Source organism: Sminthopsis crassicaudata, chromosome 5, assembly GCF_048593235.1.
Source record: "Sminthopsis crassicaudata isolate SCR6 chromosome 5, ASM4859323v1, whole genome shotgun sequence".
Lineage (NCBI taxonomy): Eukaryota > Metazoa > Chordata > Mammalia > Dasyuromorphia > Dasyuridae > Sminthopsis > Sminthopsis crassicaudata.
Window position 1 is genome coordinate 163,223,232 of NC_133621.1, and position 22,214 is coordinate 163,245,445.

At 31.9% G+C, this 22,214-nt stretch overlaps 1 protein-coding gene across 7 annotated transcripts in view; it reads left to right on the forward strand.

Annotated features, from left to right (window-relative positions):
• The window catches only part of UPF2 (UPF2 regulator of nonsense mediated mRNA decay), a 183,913-nt gene that overhangs the window by 78,979 nt on the left and 82,720 nt on the right, over window positions 1-22,214 (forward strand). For 6 of the 7 annotated variants that reach the window (XM_074268647.1, XM_074268650.1, XM_074268645.1 and 3 more), the window contains 6 exons: window positions 748-887; window positions 3,320-3,424; window positions 3,750-3,848; window positions 6,362-6,529; window positions 20,382-20,523; window positions 21,629-21,749. In XM_074268647.1, the coding sequence (XP_074124748.1) occupies window positions 748-887; window positions 3,320-3,424; window positions 3,750-3,848; window positions 6,362-6,529; window positions 20,382-20,523; window positions 21,629-21,749 (775 nt within the window). Of the gene's footprint in view, window positions 1-747; window positions 888-3,319; window positions 3,425-3,749; window positions 3,849-6,361; window positions 6,530-20,381; window positions 20,524-21,628; window positions 21,754-22,214 lie in introns of those variants that run through there. The other variant, XM_074268649.1, reaches the window with a different exon arrangement.

The window sequence follows — 22,214 nt, forward strand, 5'->3', positions numbered from 1 at the left end:
TTTTCTGTATAATCTTTTCCTCTGTGAGCAGGTTTCTTGGGAGACTTCTGGAGCCTCCAGCCAGAGCGAAGGTAGAATCTCAAATCTTCTTCCTGAATCCTGGCTCTGAATCTTCTCAAGCTTCCCTGAAGTTCTCCCGGGAATCTTGTTCTTCTCCCAGTCTAGACTCTCTCCTTCCAAACTGTCGTCCAAACTATACCCCAGTCTAGACTGACTCTTCAGACTCAATGTTGCCTTCTTTTATCCTCACAGAGAATGGGCTTGTGAGAACCCAGGCGCTTGTGGGAACTCCTTCAACCAATGAATTTGCTCCTTTTCAGAACTCCTTTTTAAAGGTGTAAACTCCCTTAAAGGTGTGAACTCTGAGTTAGAGAATTGTTTAGACAATCTGAGTTATCATCTTGTAATCCTAACAGAGCCCATGTTTTCTTCTTTGCTAAACCAGCTCTAAATCTTCTAATCTCTTTTATTCACATACTAAAATAAAAAATTATAGTCATATATGTGTACATACATATATGTATATATATTATATATAAAATATATATTATAGTTAAAAGATCAATTTAACATTACTTTGTAGAGATTTACAGGATATTTCCTTTTCTATGGCAGTATAGAGGAGACACAAGAATTTCATGTATGCAAAATATTTCTTAAACTTCTTTTAATATATTTTATATGTTTTTGCTTGAAGTACTTCCTGAAAATTGTCTCATATTTATGTTTTATTTCTTAAATTTTAAGGTCTTATGAATGACAAAGATTCAAAAGATTCCATGACAGAAGGAGAAAACCTTGAAGAAGATGAAGAGGAGGAAGAAGGAGGAGCTGAGACAGAAGAACAATCTGGAAATGAAAGTGAAGTAAATGAACCTGAGGAAGAGGTGATAACACTTTTATTTATAGCCAAGTTTGTAAAAGGTACATTTGTTGAAGTGTAGCATATATAGACCAAGCCTATGTCCAAGGTGACAAAAGTTTGTTACATTTCCCATACTTTCTATCTTTTAAAAATTAGTTTATATTCCCTTTATAGAGCTTTTAAAGTGATTAAAAATATCATTAATGAAATCCTATCAATTTTAAAGAAAAAATAATAGACCTTTTCTTCTTCTGTCCCTTTATAGTACACTTAATTTATTGTAACATTTATTCCAGAACTAAATCTGATCCTAATAATCTTGTTAAAGATCTAATAGTATTTGTCATTTGAAATTCATTCATACTTTAATAATTAATAAATAGTAATTTAATAATCTCTTCTTTTGCTAGATTTTTTTTTCTTTTGTTAGAAATAAGTCAGTAGTAAATAAATGACAACAAGACCACCATAATAAAACAGAGGTGGCTACCCAAGGCTCTTAATTTTTCTACTGTTAAATGATAAAGACCTTCCATCTATGTTTGTACATGTGTAAGGTAATATAAGACTTTTGCATAATTTGAAGCATATCTTTAATATGGTGCTTTATAATTAAAAGAAGTGATTATACAAAAGTATACAGTGGCCCATTCCTTTAGGGTTTTCATGAACCTTTACTAATTTATAGCAAGTATAAATATCATTTTAAAACTTTATCTCATTTCTGACTTTTTCTTTCTTTAGTGCAAGTACTCCTTTGAAATAGAAGCAGTTAATTAGCCAGTTAAAATTTTATAGCTATGCAAAACATTTCTGTAATTGATAGTGTAATAAATGGGCATTTTGCTGCTTTGTTTTTATGTGAAGATGTTTTGCATTCTTACATTATTTCTTCTCTGAAAATGCATCCTGTATATAAATTCATAATTTTGGGAGTGATTTAGTATTTAGCTATCACTCTAAGGATGCAAACTTGATTTACGATAAAAACTTAGAATGACACATAAGGTATTTTTTTCTGGATAAATAAAATATATGTATAAATATGCTGGAGCTTTGGCACTAGAAAGGAAAACAGAGAAAGAATGCTTCATCTCCCTCGTCTACTGACCAAGTATGATCACCTTCCTCATGAACTACAGAAGATAATATAAAGGGAGGAGAAGGAAATAATAAAATAGGAAGAGCTATGATTGGGTAAACTAAAACAATTTTTACCTGCTCAGAAGTGTGCTCAAATCCAGTTTTCACCCAAAAAAGAATTTTCTTCATCATATTCTACCTGCAGGTCCTGAGTATGACTTTTAAAATTAGTTGTTTATGTATGTAGTATGTAGTATGCATATAAAAATGATCACTGAATAAGATTTCATTTTTAGGCCAGGAATTATTCCCTAAGAAGAGTCTGTCTAGATTTCAGTGCATTGCTGGGGGTGAAGGAAGATAGGTCTCTGAACTTGTTGGGGCAGATATTACATTTTTATTTTAACATTTTTGGTATAATCCTGAATATACACTACAATGTCTTTTTTTCCAAATTTATTCATATTGATGCATTTTGTTTTTATATCACATTCCTTTCCAAATATGTTCCTTCCTTTCCATGTAGTATATTGACTATGACTGACATTACATGCAATATTTTTGGGACTTTTTATAAATTATTTATTGTATGTAGTAAAAATATATAACAAATTTGTTAGAGTTAAGTAAAGTTGCTTAGTCTGCCCTTTTTCACTATGGATGTGACATTGTCAGTTCTGAATGACCCCAGTGAAGTTCTTATCCTGGCCAGTACTTGTGCATATGTAAATTAATTCATATTTACAAATTACTTTCTTCCTTTTCAAATCTTTAATAGCAAAAATTCTAAGATAAAAATCATATTTTGATGTGATTGCTTTAGGGGGTGTGTTAATTTGGCTAAGTTTTTTTTTTTTTTTAATCACTCTAAAACTGAGAGATTTTCTAGCATCACTTTGATAGTTTCAATCTGATAAATAATAGATTAGAACACCAAATTGCTTTCTTGAGCAAAATCATGGGGTCTTAAATGTTTTGCCATTGTAATGCCATGTAGAAATCAGCCCATTTTCAGATTAATTTCACAGGAGAAAAAATTGTAGGAAGTTCACAGAACTTGTTTTTTATTGAAAACAAGGAGGAAGCCCTACAAAGGATCTTTGTATTGTTTAGATCAATGGAAGATAATGAAGTCAGTTTTCAACTACTGGTATTCAGTAAATGTTGCCAGCTAACATTGCATTACCATTGTAAGCAGTCTACATAGTAGGCTTAATGAAACTCAAAGACAATAATCGATTATTCAGAACTGTTGGAAATCAGATTTGTAAAGCATGAATAACATCAGTGTTCACTGTTGGCTCCTTACAATTGTATTCAGGTATGCCATGGTATTAACCTTAAAAAATAATTTTTAAAAAACAATTTTAGGAGGGTTCTGACAATGATGATGATGATGGAGAGGAAGAAGAGGAGGAGAATACAGATTACCTTACAGATTCCAATAAGGAAAATGAAACTGATGAAGAGAACACTGTATGTATTGCTGAGAAATTTGCCTTTGTAAATCACCATCCTTTTCCATGATATTTCAATGCTAGACATGGGAGTTCTGTGTGCATTTATGATGTGTAATTGTGTTCTTTCAGATCCTTTCAGAAAATATGAACAATTGTACTGTAATAGCCAGCTAAGCATTTCTTTATAATGCAGTTCTTTTTCCCGTAACTTTATTGAAAAATATTATAAAATGCCCACTTATTCATTGCGCTATTCTAAACACTATACAAGATAAGTTAAAATGACCCTCTTCTATCTAGCAGTTTACATTTGAAATTTATAATTTTATGTTTTCTCTAAGGAGGTAATGATTAAAGGAGGTGGACTTAAACATGTCCCATGTGCAGAGGATGAAGACTTCATTCAGGCTCTAGATAAAATGATGCTGGAAAATCTTCAGGTATTAACTTTAGCTTTGTTTTTCTAAGAAATTCTAGTATGAATAAAATTAACCTATTATCTAAATACCTAAAAAAATAAAAGTACATTCAGATTATTGGATGTTGCATAGTACAATGTAGTTTAATGTAAGATTGCCCACTGCAAGTAAAATCATCTTATGTCTAAATACTTAAATACTAAATACATTCACATCATTGAATAATGGATCATAGAATATAGTTAAACATCTATCTGTAGTAGACTTTGTGTTCTATTCTGATATTATTTTTAACACTGTTCCCAATCCAATCATTCATTTGAAATGAGCTAGGGAAAAATGTCAAATTTAAGAATGTGGGCGAGCAGTGTATTTTCAGTATACTAGGTAGTACTTCATCAAGAATCTTCGTAGTCAGACTTTGCAGAAACAATAATTTTCATTAAATAGTGACACTAATAATTGGAGAACTTGTCTTTTTGTGATGTGATTAAATTACATAAGTACGCATATTAATGAAAAAAATTCAGGGCAACTAGGTGGTGCTGTGGTTAGAGCACCAGCCCTGAAGTCAGGAAGGCCCTGAGTTCAAATGTGGCCTTAGGCACTTAATATTTCCTAGCTGTGTGAGCCTAGGCAAGTCACTTAAACCCAATTGCCTCAGCAAAAAAGAAAAGAAAGAAAAAAGAAAAAGAAAAAAATTCACCTTCTTTGTTGCTAGTAAGGTCAGTTTCCTTGAAGTCTGCATTAAAATATTATCTATCAATACATACTTTTAGTGCAAACTGTATATACTTCTATTAAAATAGAACTCCTTATTTCTAAGACATTGCATTTATGGACTGAGTCTCAAGTACATACTTTTGGTCACATGGTAAATTAATACACTCTATCAAATTATAAGTTAATACATTGAAAACATAATGGTTCTTGCCATGAAGGGGGTGCATTTTCCCTTTTTTTAAAAGTGCATTTATTACTTAATATATTAAGATACCATTTCTATACTGGGGGGAAAAATTTACTCCTATATGCTCTTTGTGGAAAGAGCACTTTCAATGCTATGCATATATATATTTTATATATATATATATATATATATATATATATATATATATATATATATATATATATATTATGTAGAATCAGACCTATTTTAGAGATTGTCATTTGTTTTATGAAGAAATCTTGCCTAAAATTCTTGTCCAAACATTTTATTTATTTTCTTGGTCATAAAATTGACCTTTTTTCAATTTCTTTTCATTCTTTTTATTTAAAATCTTAAAGAATATTTCTCTAGTGTTTCTGAATGCTTTTTATCTAGAATATAAGTTTAATTAGCTTTTATTTTCAGTATTTTATTGTGAATTGAAATATCAAAACTTATTATATGTTTAAAACTGTTGAAAATAATTTCTTCTTTTAACTATAGTTAGCCTTTGTGCACCCTTCCTATTTGTTTTCTAATTTATTTATTTATTTGTTTTTGGTTGCTGAGGCAATTGAGGTTAAGTGACTCGCCCAAAGTCACACAGCCAGGAAGTGTTAAGTGTCTGAGGCCACATCTGAACTCCGGTCCTCCTGACTTTAGGGCTGATATTCTATCTACTATGCTACCTAGCTACCCCTGTTTTCTAATTCTTAATGATAAGTTCTTGACTTAAAAAATAAATCTAAAAATTATAAAAGCTTGAATTCAGAATAGAAAAAATTTTTGGAAACTAATGAGGGAAACAGCTCTTAGGTAAATTTGAATGCCTTTTGGAATTTGACATACCTTAAAAGATTGCTTATCAAAACTATAATAAAACAATTTTTATTTGGATTTTGTGACCTACTTTATTGCCTAGGATATATAATAATAGCTAATATTTATGTAGTGCTTATTATGTGCCAGTGTTTTGCTAAGTGTTTTACAGTTACATCTTATTTGATCCTCACAACAATGCTAAGAGGTAGCTGCTATTACCATCCTCTTTTACAGTATAGGAAACAGAGTGGATGGTTTACTCAGTCAGTCAGTCAGTCAGTCTGAAACTAAATTCAGCCATGTGTCTTCCTGATTCCAGGGTCAGCATCCTATCCATTATATCATCTAGCCTCGTAAAAATAGTCTTTTTTAAATGTAGTCTACGAAATATGCAAAAATAGGAATAATCACACTATATCTAGAATCTTATTTCATTGGTGTTGAAGTTTGTTTCACAACCTATGAGCAGTTGACTGGATAGTCTTAGTGAGTAACCTGAGGTTTCATTTGCTCATTTAAATGGCTTATTTAAGGTAGTTTGGTGTCAAGCAAGTTTTAAACCTGATTCTTCCCAGCTTAAGTCTAGCCTTACCCATTATGGCATGCTGTCTTTCTTGAACCAATTTGGCCATTAATCTTACACATCAGACATTTCATTCATCTCTATTTCCTTCATACCTAAATACTTATTGAATTATTTTATGTTTTACAAAAGAAAACTGCCCAGAATTACTTTATAAATTTAAGCATCTTTATCTCCTGCCTGTCACTTTCTTTCTCTAAGCAACGAAGTGGTGAGTCTGTTAAAGTACACCAGCTAGATGTCGCTATTCCACTGCACCTCAAAAGCCAACTAAGGAAGGGCCCACCACTGGGTGGCGGGGAAGGAGAGACTGAGGCTGGCGACACGATGCCATTTGTCATGTTAACTAGAAAAGGCAACAAGCAGCAGGTAAGAACTTGGAAATATATAATAAATAAGTGACTATAATCAGGACATGATTTGTTGTCTTAACTTAGGGAGGTGTCTAAATTATTGCCACACTTCCAATAGGAGAATGCTTAGAAATGTATAGTCACAAATATATGTATTTAATATTTTCTTTTTAAAATTTTTATTTTATTTTGAGCTTGAATTTTTTCTATCCTATTTACTTGTGTGCCTACCTAGCTTCCTGAAAAACAGTTTTAAAAATCTATCTTCTTTCCCTCCTTTTTCTCCTTTTCCTAAGAAAAAAGGTTTTTTCTTTAATTTACTCCTCATGTTCTACTCTGAGTTCCTTTCCTCTCTGTCTACAGGTAGATAGCATGTTTTATCATGTGGTTAGACGTCACATTGATCAGTGTTCCTAATGCTTTCAAAATTATTTGCCTTTACTATATTGTTGTCATTATGTAAATTGTTCTCCTGGTTCTATTCACTTCACTTTACATGAATTCATGCAAATCTTCCTGAGTTTCTCTGAATTCACCTTTATGGGCACCCCCTCAGCTTCTAATTCTTTGCTACCACAAAAGGAGCTGCTATAAAAATTTTTGTGCATTTTGATCTTTTTAAGAAATCTCTTTGGGTTGTGAATCTTTCAGTGGTATTGGATAGTTTAATAGCTTATGGAGCATAGGTATAAATTTCTTCCTGTCCTAACTAGACCAATTTCATAGCTCTTATCAAAAGTGTGTTAATATCTCTGTTTTCCTGTAATTCTTTCAGCATTTTCATTTTCCTTTTTTCTCATCATTGCTAATTTGTTAACAGATGAGTTGGTCCGAATACAATCCTTCCTTTGCAACAACAACAACAACAAAATTCGGTTCTGCACATATATATTGTACCTAGGATATACTATAAGATATTTAATATGTATGGGAATGCTTGCCATCTAGGGGAGGGGGTGGAGGGAAGGAGGGGAAAAATTCGGAACAGAAGGGAGTACAAAGGATAATGTTGTGTAAAAAAAAAAAAAAATACCTATGCATATGTACTGTCAAAGAAAATGTTATAATTATAAAAATTAATTTAAAAAACCAGATGAGTTGGTACTACCTGAGTTGTTTTAATTTTCATTTCTTTAATTATTACTGATTTTGAGTATTTGGTGGGGCAGTGTATGGTTACTAACAGCTTGTATTGTTTCTTCTGAAATTTGCCTGTTGATCTGCTTTGACCATTTATTTATTGGGAAATGGTTTTTATTCTTATAAATTTGAGTGTTTCCTTTTACATTTTAGAAATGAGATTTTTATCAGCAAACTTGGTGAAGAAAGTCCCCTTCCCACCATTTCCTGCTCTTTAGGATATGAAGTATATCCTAAGGTGTATGTAACATGCTCTCCTGGCAGTTACACCTGCTCTTCTTAAATGAAGAAAATAATTTTATTTTATGCAAAACCTTTTTTTAATTTTATATGAAAATTGTCTGTTTCTGTGAACTTCTCTTTTTCTTGTTTGATCATAAACTCTTCCCTTATCCATAGATCTTGCGGGTAATTTTCTCCATGCTCTTTTAATTTGTTTCTGATGTTATTCTTTATATTTAAATCATGAAACTATTTGGAAGTTGTCATGGTATGGTGTGAAATGATTTGTACTTACATCTCCAGAATTATCTTAATTTGCATTTCTCTGATCAATAGTGATTTAGAGCATTTTGTCACATGACGAGAGATGGTTTTAATATCTTCATCTGAAAATTGTTCATATCCTTTGATCATTTATCAGTTGGAGAATGGCTTGTATTCTTATAAATTTGAGTCACTTCTTTATATATTTTAGAAATGAAGTCTTTGACAGAGCTCTGGGATGTAAACATTTTCCCCCAGTTTTGTGTTTCCCTTCTAATCTTATCTGTATTGGTTTTGTTTCTATGAAAACTTTTTAACTTAATATAATCAAAATTATCCATTTTGTATTTCATAATGTACTGTAGTTCTTTGGCCATAAATTCCTTCCTTCTCCTCAGATTTGAGAGGTAAACTGTCCTTTGTTCTTCTAATCTGGTAAATAAATTTAATGATTTATATCTAAATCATGAACTCATTTCAACCTTATCTTGATGTATAGGGCATTAGGTGTTTGTCAGTGCCTAGTTTCTGCCATACTATTTTTCCCAACAGTTTTTGTCAGATAGTGAGTTCTTGTCCTGTTAACTGGGATCTTTGGGTTTATTAAATATTAGGTTACTATGCTCATTTCCTTTTTTTTTTTTTTTTTTTTTTTTTTTTATATGTATTTAATCTGTTCAGTTGATCAAGATCTTATTTAGTACCAGATTATTTTGGTAATTATGACTTTGTGGGCATGGTTTTAATGTTTTAAATCTAGTATGGCAGTGCTCCTTCCTTTTTTTTTTTTTTTTTTTTTTTTTTTAAATTCCCTTTTTTGTTCTTCTAGGTAACTTTTGGTATTTTTTTTTTCTAGCTTTACAAAATAGTCCTTTGATAGTGTCACCAAGTTAATTGATTTGGATAGTATTGTTTTTGGATTTTTTTTCTTGATCTATCCATCAAACACTTAATATTTCTTTAATAATTTAGATGTTTTCTCGTGTGTGTATGTGTATAAAGGCTATTTTATGATAGTATTCATATAATTCCTTTGTGTATGTGTCTTGGCAGATACAAGTATTTTATGTTTGCCAAAATAGTTTTAAATTTCATTCTGTTGAATTTTGTCGTCAATATATAGAAATGTTGGTGATTTGTTTGCATTTATTTTATTTCTTGCAACTTTGCTGAAATTATTGATTAGATTAGTTTTTTAGCAGACATTAGGGATATCTAAGTATCATATGCAAAAGTGATGCTTTTCCTCCTCTTTGCCTACTTTATTATCTGAATTGCTTTTTCTTGTCTTACTAGTTTAGCTAGCATTACTAGCCCTTTGAAAAATAATGATATTAACAGGCATCTTTGCCTTATCTCCAATCTTATTTGAAAGGCTTCTAGTTTATCCCATTATAGATAATTCTAGTATTTGCTTTTACATATTAAGGAAAGCTCAATTTATTCACATGCTTTGTAGTATTTTTTTTTTTTTTTTGTTACACTGAGGCAGTTGGGTTTAAATGACTTGCCCAGGGTCACATAGCTAGGAAGTGTGAAATGTTAAGTGTTTGAGGCCAGATTTAAACTCGGGTCCTCCTGACTTCAGAGCTAGCTACCCCCTTTGTAGTATTTCTTAACCAGAATAGATGTTATATTTTGACAGAAGCCTAACTATTGATACAATCATGATTTTTCTTGTTTTGGTTCTGAATATGTCAATTATGCTTATAGTTTTTCTACTACTATTGAATCAGCCCTATGTTTCCAGTATAAATCCAGCCTGGTCATAATGCATAATTTTGTGATATATTACTGTTGATTCTGTGCTAATATTTTATTAAAAATGTTTTCATCAATGTTAATTAGGAGTCCTAATTACTTTATGCATGAGTTCACTTTTGAAAATATTGCATTTAAAGATTTCTAAAGAACTTCCAGTTTGAGATGTCCAATAAATAGTTGGAGATGAAAGATTAGAAATCAACAAAGAGATTAGGGCCAGATAAGGTCTTAAAATTTTTAGTCTAGTGATATTTAATTAAATCTGTTTGAAATGATAAAATGACCTCATTTAAGATCACCTCAATTAAAAATTGAAAAGAGAAGATCCCAGGACTGAGCCATCTATGGTACACATTTAATGGGCATGACTTGAATAAAGATCAGTCAAGGAGACAGAAGGAGCAGTTAGGTAAGAAGAGAGCTAGCATCATGAATCCTTGGGGGAAAAAAAGTACCAAAGATAAGATGGTTATTGAAACTGCTGCAGAGTGGTCAGGGAAGGGTGATTGATAGTAGAGAAGAGACTATTAAATTTAGCAATTAAGAGATTCCTAGTGAGAAATCAGTTGTAGTTGACTAGTGAGTTTGGGAGTCAAACTGAAAAGAAGTAGAAGGAAAATGAATGGAAAGAGGTGGAGGAACCTATTGTACATGGCCCTCTTGAAGTAAAAATATAATTTTTGACACATTTGTTTATGTATACTCAGGTGGTAGTTGAGAAACTATTTAGGTGGTAGAGTAAATGCAAAACATACATAGAAAAAAAAAATTGTGGTTTGTTAAAAATATCCCAAAGTCTAAACTTGTTTTATTTTAGTATTAGTAAGCTTATTATATATGTTACTTTTTATTTAGAAGAAATAGATTTAAATGTATACATATATTAAGGGATTTATTTCTATCAATTAAATCATGGGAAAATATATATGATTATCAAGAGTAATTGCTTTTTAACTATAAATGAAAATTCATTAAAATAACTTGATTATAAAATAAGTTTACTTTTACAATTTTGTGAAATTTTGAAGATATTCAGTTTTAAGACTTGCATTATGTGAAGAAAAATGACTAGCATTTTGTGGTCTTAAAAATAAAGTATCTTGTACTGATTTTTAAAAAATACTTTGTTTGCTTTTGGGAGTTGTTCTTCTGGCAAAGATTCTTTGGTTTTTCTAGAAATGTGAAATGTGTTGCCTTATAGGAATCTTTGATTCCTGAGTTAGTGAAAGACTTCTTTGTCTATAATTTCTGTTCAGAAATAACTTTCTTCTGGTTATTTGTAAAAGAAAAATAAACATAGAGGGAGAAGTGGCATTGAAAATAATCTTTGCCTATTTTTATACTTTTCATGTACCTATAGGTAAATTATGAAATAAAAATATATGTTCTTTAATAGAAAATATGTTGTGATGTTAGATATCTAAGAAATATACTTTTAAAACTAAATTTATTAGTTTTTGTCTCAAAAAATGCACAATGTAGGGGCAACTAGATGGTACAAGTGGATAGAGCACCAACCCTGAAGTCAGGAGGACCTGAGTACAAATGTGGTTTCAGACACTTATCACTTCCTAGCTGTGTGACCCTGGGCAAGTCACAACCCTGATTGCCTCAGCTAAACATTAAAAAAAAAAAAAAAAAAAAATGCACAGTGTATTTATCGCCTTAAGGTCAACCTTATGGTGAGTCGTTCCTTTTATATAATGACTGGACAATTTCCAACCAATGTGGCTGGCTGCCTATTCCTCTATTTATCTCCACACTTCTATGTCAGCAAAACCTTTAAAATTGTGCCAGACCAAGTAATCAAGTGACTTTTCTACCCCAGAGAAACCAAATTATGAAAAAGGTGCCATAGAAAATGAAGCAATATTAATACTTTGACTTACATACACCAAGAGCTATAACATCTAAATTTTTTAAGGAGAAGTTAAATGAATTATAAATAAAAATAGATAGTAATAATATGATAGTGGGAGCTTGAACCCTCGCCTCTCAAAATTATATAAATCTAACCAAAAAATAAATGAGAAGTTGGGGAAGTAAATAGAATCTTAGATAAGCTAGATATGATAGCTGTCTGAAGAAAGTTGAATGAGATTAGAAAGGAATACATCTTTTTCTCAGTAGTACATGGTACATTATAAAAATTGTTGTTGAAGTATATAATGATCTTCTGATTCTCCTGCTTATTTCACTCAGCATCAAACTCAAGTAAGTCTCTCCAGGCCTTTCTGAAATTCTCCTGCTGGTCATTTTTTACAAAACAATACTATTCCATGACATTCATATTCCACAACTTATTCAGCTATTTTCCAATTGATGGGCATCCATTCAATTTCCTGTTTCTGGCCACTACAAAGAGGGCTGCCACATAGTTGCAGATACAGGTCCCTTTCTCTTCTTTAAGATCTCTTTGGAATATAAGCCCAGTAGTAACATGGCTGGATCAAAGGATATGCACAGTTTGATACTTTATCAAACATTATTTGTGATAGCTCCCCATTACAAATCAGAAATGAAATAAGGATGCCCACTAATATCAGGATTATTCAGTATTTTATTAGAAATACTAGCAATGATAGTAAGAGAAGAAAAATATTGAAGGAATCAAAATGAGCAGTGAGGTAAGAAACTAATTCTTTTTGCAGATGATATGATGATATATTTGGAAAATTCTAGAGAGTCAATTAAAAAATTAGTAGAAACAATTTCAGCAAAGTGGCAGGTTATAAAATAAACTAAGCCATCAACATTTCTGTATATTATCAGCAAAATCTTGCAAGAAAAGAGTAAAAGATGCCCTATTTCAAATAACTAGATAATTACAAACAAAACAAACCTAGGAACTACATGAATATAATTATAAAAGCACTTTTTATAGAAATAAAGTCAGGTTTAAATATTTGGGAAAATATTAATTGTTCATGACTATGCAGAGCCATTACAATGAAAATGACAACTTTTCCTAAATGAATCTATTTATCCAATTAAATTGTCAAAAAATTATTTTACTGAACTAGAAAAAAATAATAGCATTCATTTGGAAGAATAAAAGATCAACAATATCAAAGAAATTAATGAAAAAAAAAGTAAAGGAAAAAACTTTAGCAATGCCAGATCTTAAACTATACTAAAAGATAGTAATCTTTAAAACTATCTAATGCTGACTAAGAAATAGGTAGGCAAATGGAATAGAGAAGACATATAATACACAGTAACAAATGATTATAATAATCTTGTGTTTGACAAATGTAAAAATGTAAGATTTTAGGATAAGAATTTATTATTTGATAAAGATTGTTGGGGAAACCAGAGAGCAATCTGGAAGAAATTGGGCATTCACCAATATCTTACACCATTTAGCATTTGGTGAAATGGATACAAAATGGACATATGCTCTAAATATAAAGGAAGATATAAGAAAATTAGAAAATCATGGAGGAGAACATTTTATGAATAGATAAGAGAGCATTGTGAAGTGTAAAATATAATCAATTACATTAATATTTCACATATATAAAGAATTTTTCAAAATTATAAGAACACAAGTCATTCCCCAATTTGTAAATAGTCAAATATGTGGCCAGCAGTTTTTCAGTGAAGTAATCAAAATTATAAATAGTCATGTAATTCAACACTTTGAAAATGAAAAGGTGTTCTAAATCACTAATTGATTAGACAAATGCAGATTTTAAAAACTTTGAGAGATATCTCATACCTATCTGATTGGCAGAAATGATAGAAAGGGAAAGCAACAAATGTTGGAAGGGATATAGAAAAATTGGATTCACTCTTAGTAGAACGATGAACTGATCCAACTGGCCTGGAGACTGATCTGGAATTATCCTCAGAGTTATAAAACTGACTATTTCCTTTGATCCAACAGGGCTGTTTCCCAAGATAATTAGGGGGAAAGGAAAAGAGCTTATATGTTCTAAAATATTACAGCTCTTTTTGTGGTGGCAGAGAAGTAGAAATTGCTGGGATGTTTGTCAGTTGGGAAATGGCTAACCAAGTTGTGAAATAGCTAGACAAGTTGTGGTATATGGTTGTGATGGAATTCTACTGTCCTAGAAGAAATGTTCAGCTCAGTTATCTTTTAAAAAAATATGGAAATACATGCATGAAGTAGTGAAGAATGAAATAAGCAGAAAGAACCAAAAGAACATTGAACACTAATACCAGTATTGCTTTGACAACAACTTTGAACAACCCAGTCATTTTGAGTATTACAAATGCTCGAATCAGCTGTAAGGGACCTTTGAAGGAAGATGGCATTCACCTCAAGAAAGATCTAAAAAATAGAAGTAGGGAGAGGGAGAGAGAGGGAGAGAGGGAGAGAGAGAGAGAGAGAGAGAGAGAGAGAGAGAGAGAGAGAGAGAGAGAGAGAGAGAGAGAGAGAGAGAGAGAGAGAGAGAGAGAGAGAGAGAGAGAAGTAAAGAGTGTTAAGTGAAAATTCATGGTTTTATATTGAATTCTTTTTTTATATTGTGCTATGTACATGGAAATGTGGGGATGAGCGGTTTTTGTTTTTTTTTTTTAGTCTTTTTGTGTTTAGGTTCTAAAGGAGTTTTTGAAAAGTGACCTGGAAAAACAGTCAAGGAGAGAGAATTTAAGAATCTTGGGGCTCTGAACGTAATGATCAGCATGAAAACCTGGATATTATTCAAGAAAGAACAAATAACTTCTGAAATTTATTTAGATTAGAAGTGAAATTCTGAAAGAAATCTCAAATAGGAAAGCTCTAGGAATGTCCCACTAAGGAAAGATCATAATAAAAGAAAGAAATCTTCCCTTTCTCCCTTTAAATTTTTTTGATGTGTAATAGGGCAGCTCTGTGATATGGTGAATAGAGTCCTGGCCCAGGAGTCAGTAAGATCTGAGTTCATATTCAGCCTCAAACACAAGTGGCTGTGTGTACCTCGGCAAGTAATTTAATCCTGTTTGCCTCAGTTTCCTCATCTGTAAAATGAACTGGAGGAGGACATGGCAAATCACTCCATCTTTGCCAGGAAGACCTCAAATGGACTTATGAAAAGTCGGTGACTCCTGTACAATAACAAATGTGGTAACATTAGAAGAAAGCATTTTAGAAGGCAGTATTAATTCTGAACTTGCAGTCACAAGAAATTTACATTCAATATTGCTCTGCTATTTAATATAGCCTGAGTGATTGATCGGCAAAGCACCAACTTTAAAAGTTGGTGGATCTCAGTTGCCTCATCTATGAAATGAAGGAGTATGGTTAGATTGACTAACTAGCATTTATCACCCACCTGCCATGTGTCAGATGCTGTGGTCACAAAGACAAAAACAAAAGTCCCTTCCCCTTAAGTAGCATGCATTTTAGAAGTACATATAAAATAAATACTAGATAATTTGGGGAGAAAGGGCTAGAACAGTTGAGGGGATCAGGAAAGGCTTTGCTTAGAAGGTAATCCTTGAAGTAAGTTGTGAAGAAGACTAATGAAATCAGTGTAATAATCTATGAGACTGGTTGAGGAGGGGAAGGAGACAGAGTGCATTTTAAGCATTGGAAAAATCCAATATAAAAGAATGATGATAAGAAAGATGATAGAGACTAGTTTTGCTGAAACTTAGAGAGAGTGAAGAATGTATCTTTGTATTTATAGAGGCTAAGAAGGCTGGGATCAAGTTGTAATGGACCATAAGAGTCAAACATAAGAATTTATGGTTAAGTGATACTAGCAAGAATAGGAAGCTTCTGAGATTTTAAAAGGACATGATGTGGTCAGTGGACTTACACTTAAAGGAAAATTATTTTCACATCTGTTTGAAGGATGAATTAGAGTAGAGAAAGACTTGGCAGAGAGACCAATTAGACTAAAATCCTTTCAAGTTCTTAATTTATGATGTAAAGACTAGCATTATGACATCTAGATTTAATGTAATATAATTGCTTTTTCTTAATAAAAATGGATTGTTAGTGAATAAGAACATCGTGGAGAATGCCAACTGGTCCAGTAACATAAAAGGTTCTATCTTAGTAGCAATGTAATAACATTTAAGCATTTTAACTTGTCTTCTTTCTCTATTTTTTCCATCTTTTGCCCCTGAAAAGATAGCTTGAAGAAAAATAATTTATTAACTGCTGAGCAGAAAATAAAACTCTCTCATCTACTATATTGTTCTAGTTTCACCAAGGAATTATCTATCTCTAGGTAGTATATAGACTGAGGTAATACATGTTTATATTTATATTAATACATGTTCCTTTGTTTCTCTACTTCAATAGTCACACTGATACTGCTAATTTTTCCTTTTGCCTTATTGATATGCCTTTGATAATCTGTAGATCCTATGATCAGTCAGGGTGTCAGCATTTATTAAACACTATATGCCATTAAGAAGCAATGTGGTATAATGGATAGAGTTAGGACATGTATTCATCTTCTGCCTCTACCATTTAACCAATTATATGATCATCAGCAAGTCACTTGACCTTTGTAAGACTGTTTATCAGTAAAACTGAGAATGCTTATAGTATGCGCTTCATAGAACTGTTGTAAGCCTTATATTAGAGAGTGTCTATAAAGTGCTGGCATACCTAAAAAAGTTATAAAAACATCAGTTGTTATTATCCACTTTATATCTTCTCTGCAGGGTTGTTATATTATAGCTGCTTTTTATGATTCTTTTGCCAGATTTAGAGAGAACAGTATGATTACCTTTTCCTCCCCTTTTGATATCTTTCCCGCCTTTAGAATCCTATTTCTAAGATTCATGAACCTTTCTTAATATATGTGGTTTGTTTCTGGAAAATGGTGGTGTATTAATCTTTGATAATAATTATAATTTCTTTCAAAGTGATATGGGAATATGGGCAACCTAAATTGAGCTGATAGGAAAATAATGAATTTATTATATGAAAATGGAATATATTTTGAGAATTTTTGTTCCAAAGTCAGTTCACTTTGAATTTAAAATGGTGAAAGTTGTTTCCATAAACTGGAAGAATTGTCAATACATTATATAAAATTGAGTGATTTTCTATCTTAATCGTTTGTAGTTCCATGACCTGATTTTTTTTTCCATCAAAAGAAATGACAGCTAAGATATGTTGTAGAAGAATATAGATAATTATTTCCTTTTTAAAAATTTATACATATATATGTGTGTGTGTTATGTATACACATACACTTCTCTCTCTCCCCTTTCTCACTTTCTCACTGTCTTTTTCCCTTATCCCTTTTAGAAAGCCATCTGTTATAATAAAAAAGAAAGAGAAAAGGGAGAAAAGTTCAATGAGATGGACAAATTTATTTATGATGATGATTTTCCAATAGATTTTTTCATAACCCCTCTTTGCCGGTTCTCTAATAATTAGTCTCTAGCCATCTAAAAATATGTTGGATGTCTCTGCAAAAAATTAGTTTTTGATTTTCCTTACTGATAATTTCAGAGTGATTCAATTGAGTATTCAAATATATATGGAATTTTGTGCTGGACACTGGAGAAAACATTAAAAATTAAGTAAAGTATGCTCCCTGCTCTCATAGGAGCTTATAACCCATTGTTAACTATTATCTCAGTAACAGAGAAGTAATTTCTGGACTTAATTCTGACATGTGGGAAAACTAATTGATGATGAGGAACTGACAGGAAAAGAGAAAAATCATGTTAGTTTAAAGTTCCTAGTATTGAAGAAAGATAGTCACATATGACCCCTTGATTTATTTAAGAAAAGAGGCTAGGTGACTTAAATTAATTTAATCAGATTTGCAACTGGCATCAGTCTAGAAGGAGTTGATAAAGTTCTATCTCAGCATTTAAAATCAGAAAGTTCTTATAACAAACTTACTACTTAGAATTTAAGAGATACAAAAGTGAACATTATATTTAAGATAAAAATTTTCTTTTAAAGCAAGTATAGAATTGGATTTTTGTGATCAGATTCTTGCAAACTAGCCTTTGGGGATTTTAAAAGACTGCAAGCTTAATAGAAGCCAATAGTTAGGCACAACTAATAGCTTATAGAATGTCTAATGTTCATTAATTAATTAGCACAGTCTCCAAAGCAGATGGGGCTGGCAAGGAATAAGCTCCCTATTACTGAAATTTTGGGATGACCTAGCCTCAAGGTCTTTGAATGAGTTGTTGAACTAGATGACTTTTTTTTTTTTTTTTTTTCAATTTTTTTTTTTATTATATATATATATATTTTATAATATTATCCCTTGTATTCATTTTTCCAAATTACCCCCCCTCCCTCTATTCCCTCCCCCCGACGACAGGCAATACCATACATTTTACATGTGTTACAATATAGTCTAAGTACAATACATGTGTGTGAATATCATTTTCTTGTTGCACAATAAACATTAGAATCCGAAGGTACATGCAACCTGGGCAGACAGATTGTAGTGCTAACAATTTACATTCCCCTCCCAGTGTTTCTTCTCTGGGTGTATCTACCTCTGTCCATCATTGATCAACTGGAAGTGAGTTGGATCTTCTTTATGTTGAAGATTTCCACTTCCATCAGAATACATCCTCATACAGTATTGTTGTTGAAGTATACAGTGATCTTCTGGTTCTGCTCATTTCACTCATCATCAGTTGATTTAAGTCTCTCCAACCCTCTCTGTATTCCTCCTGCTGGTCATTTCTTACCGAGCAATAATATTCCATAACTTTCATATACCACAATTTACCCAACCATTCTCCAACTGATGGACATCCATTCATCCTCCAGTTTCTAGCTACAACAAAAAGAGCTGCCACAAACATTTTGGCACATATATGTCTCTTTCCGCTCTTTAGTATTTCTTTGGGATATAATCCCAGTAGTAGCGCTGCTGGGTCAAAGGGTATGTACAGTTTGATAACTTTTTGGGCATAATTCCAGATTGCTCTCCAGAATGGCTGGATTCTTTCACAACTCCACCAGCAATGTATTAGTGTCCCAATTTCCCCACATCCCCTCCAACATTTGTCATTATTTGTTCCTGTCATCTTAGCCAATCTGACAGGTGTGTAGTGGTATCTCAGAGTGGTCTTAATTTGCATTTCTCTGATCAGTAGTGATTTGGAACACTCTTTCATGTGAGTGGATATAGTTTCAATTTCTTCCTCTGAGAATTGTCTGTTCATATCCCTTGACCATTTATCAATTGGAGAATGGTTCGGTTTCTTATAAATTATGGTCAATTCTCTATATATTTTGGAAATGAGACCTTTATCAGAACCTTTGTTTTTAAAAATATTTTCCCAATTTGTTACTTCCCTTCTAATCTTGTTTGCATTAGTATTATTTGTACAGAAACTTTTTAGTTTGATGTAATCAAAATCTTCTATTTTGTGATCAATAATGATCTCTAGTTCTCCTCTGGTCATAAATTCCTTCCTCCTCCACAAGTCTGAGAGGTAGATTATCCTCTGTTCTTCTAATCTATTTATTATCTCCCTCTTTATGCCTAAATCATGGACCCATTTTGATCTTATCTTGGTATATGGTGTTAAGTGTGGATCCATATCTAATTTCTGCCATACTAATTTCCAGTTTTCCCAACAGTTTTTTCCGAATAATGAATTTTTATCCCTAATGTTGGAATCTTTGGGTTTGTCAAAGATTAGATTGCTATAGATGTACCCTTTTTTGTCCTTTGTATCTAATCTGTTCCACTGATCTACCGGCCTATTTCTTAGCCAATACCAAATGGTTTTGGTGACTGCTGCTATATAATATAGCTTTAGATCAGGTACACTTAGACCACCTTCCTCTGAGTTTTTTTTCATTAGTTCCCTTGCAATTCTTGACCTTTTATTCTTCCATATGAATTTTGTTGTTATTTTTTCTAGTTCATTAAAATAGTTTCTTGGGAGTCTGATTGGTATAGCACTAAATAAATAGATTAGTTTGGGGAGTATTGTCATCTTTATTATATTCGCTCGGCCTATCCAAGAGCACTGAATGTCTTTCCAATTATTTAAATCTGATTTTATTTTTGTGGCAAGTGTTTTGTAATTTTTCTCATATAATTCTTGACTTTTCTTTGGTAGATGGATTCCCAAATATTTTATACTCTCAACATTTGTTTGGAATGGAATTTCTCTTTGTATCTCTTGCTGTTGCATTTTGTTAGTGATATATAAAAATGCCGAGGATTTATGTGGATTTATTTTGTATCCTGCCACTTTGCTGAAATTTTGAATTATTTCTAGTAGCTTTTTAGCAGAGTCTTTGGGGTTACTAGATGACTTTTTATTTTAACTCTTTAAGATTTACTGATTCCATTTACTGCTATTTGTTACCCAATGCTAATATTTGAATTTCCTTTATTTTTCTAGTTGGTAGTTTTTGTTGTTTTATATACAAAGAAATAACTGATTATCTGGCTTTCCCTTTTCCTAACTCTTTAATCTTGCTATATCTGTTGATACTAGTACTTTTTCTTACTATTTCTTACATCTTTTCCCCAAGTTGATTGTGATACTTCTGTGTTTTCTTTTAGTTTAAGATCCTTAATGTACCAATGTCTTCCCAACTTGCTGCAAATCATTGGAACCAACAACAGGCAGAACAAGAGGAAAGAATGAGAATGAAAAAACTCACACTGGATATCAACGAACGTCAGGAACAAGAAGATTATCAAGGTTTGGAAGCTCTTATAGAAGAAAAATGCATATTTGTTTTTTAAAAAATGATCAAAACTTAACAAAAGGATATTTTTAAAAACAGAATGGATTAGATATCAAAGTTACCATGTTATTACTCACTTAATTTTGTCTTTAGTCAGATAATTTTTATAAAAAAGGAAATTACTTTGAAGTCATTAAAGCTTCTATTTGCCTTACTCTCTCATCTGTCATTACTTTGAGAAATCAGTAGCACTCTGTCAGTTCCATACTTAGTTGGACTCCCATGCAATCGATGAAAATTTTAAAATAATTTATTTCATTTTCTAATTATGGTATAAATATTGGTATAAGTAGAGGAAATTTAATTTTGTGCATGATCATCAGTATACTAAGTGATAATTAGGTGGCAATGGGAGTTTTGGTTTTTATTATTTTATTTATTTATTTTTGCTGTGTCAAGCATTATTGAATTCCTCTTTGATAAAATAAGAGGAATATGGTAAAATAGGAAATATTTCCAAAGTTCAATAATCTATAACTGAAGAAAGCCCATTCAAGTAACTTCTCCACTTCTGGTGTCCCAGAGACAGATTATTCACCTTCTTCATTCTTTCATTGGTGTCATGCTGCCAACATCTCCTATACCTCAGAAAGTTTTCCTTTAATGTTCTGTCTGGTACCTGATGTCCAGAATATCCTAGGCCAGTTCTTTCCCTTCCATAATGATAGAAATAACTTCTAGGGAAATGGAGAGAATTGCTTTTCCTAAAGCTAAACCATTTCTGGGATCACAGTATTTATCCTTGTCTTGTCTCCAAACTTTGAGGAAAGGTATATGTGTTGGGCAAAGACTCCAGGAATAAATGGACCATGGATATCTCTACAAGTTATCTTAGCTACTTATATGCTCCCTAGGTCTTGAAATTTTCACAGGATCTTCAGAGAAAACTTCTAGAACCACTTAGTAGACAGAGACCAGAAATACCTACTTCCCTCTTTTGTCACATCCCCAAAGAAGTTGCTACTAGCTTGCAAAATGGTTAAAAGTTGATCACCCCAAGATCTAATAACATTTTCCTAAAATTAATTCATGTTTTTTTTTAAATGCACATAATTCCAGAGATGTTGCAGTCTCTTGCACAACGTCCAGCTCCAGCAAACACCAATCGTGAGCGACGGCCCCGGTACCAGCATCCTAAGGGAGCACCTAATGCAGATCTAATCTTTAAGACTGGTGGGAGGTAAGACCATCTTTTGTTTGTTCACCTTTTAAAAAATGGACTTATGATTGCTTTGCTCTAGGGAACTCCATTTATGAAATTCCTTTGACCATGGCAGATTAGTGCCTACTCTGTAACTTGCAGTCCTAGAGACTGTTTTGGGTTTTTTTTTTAAGTCCTTAGCTATTAATTTTTCATTATGTCCAAATAAAAAGATCGTTCTGGATTACAATCATATAAACACAAGCATCTGTATCTGAAGAGCACTCTTCTAGGTGCTGATTATTTAATTAAGACATGCTTGATTAATATTTTTTTTTTTTTTAGTTAAAATAGTTTTAATTTTGCTGGTGTTTTGGGGAAAGAGTTGGGTGGTTTTTTTTTTTTTTTTTAATTTTAAATAATGATGCTTTATTTAAAAATTGATTTTAACAGCACACATTTTGGTTTCATATCATTCATGGGTAAACTTTTTTATTTCTATTT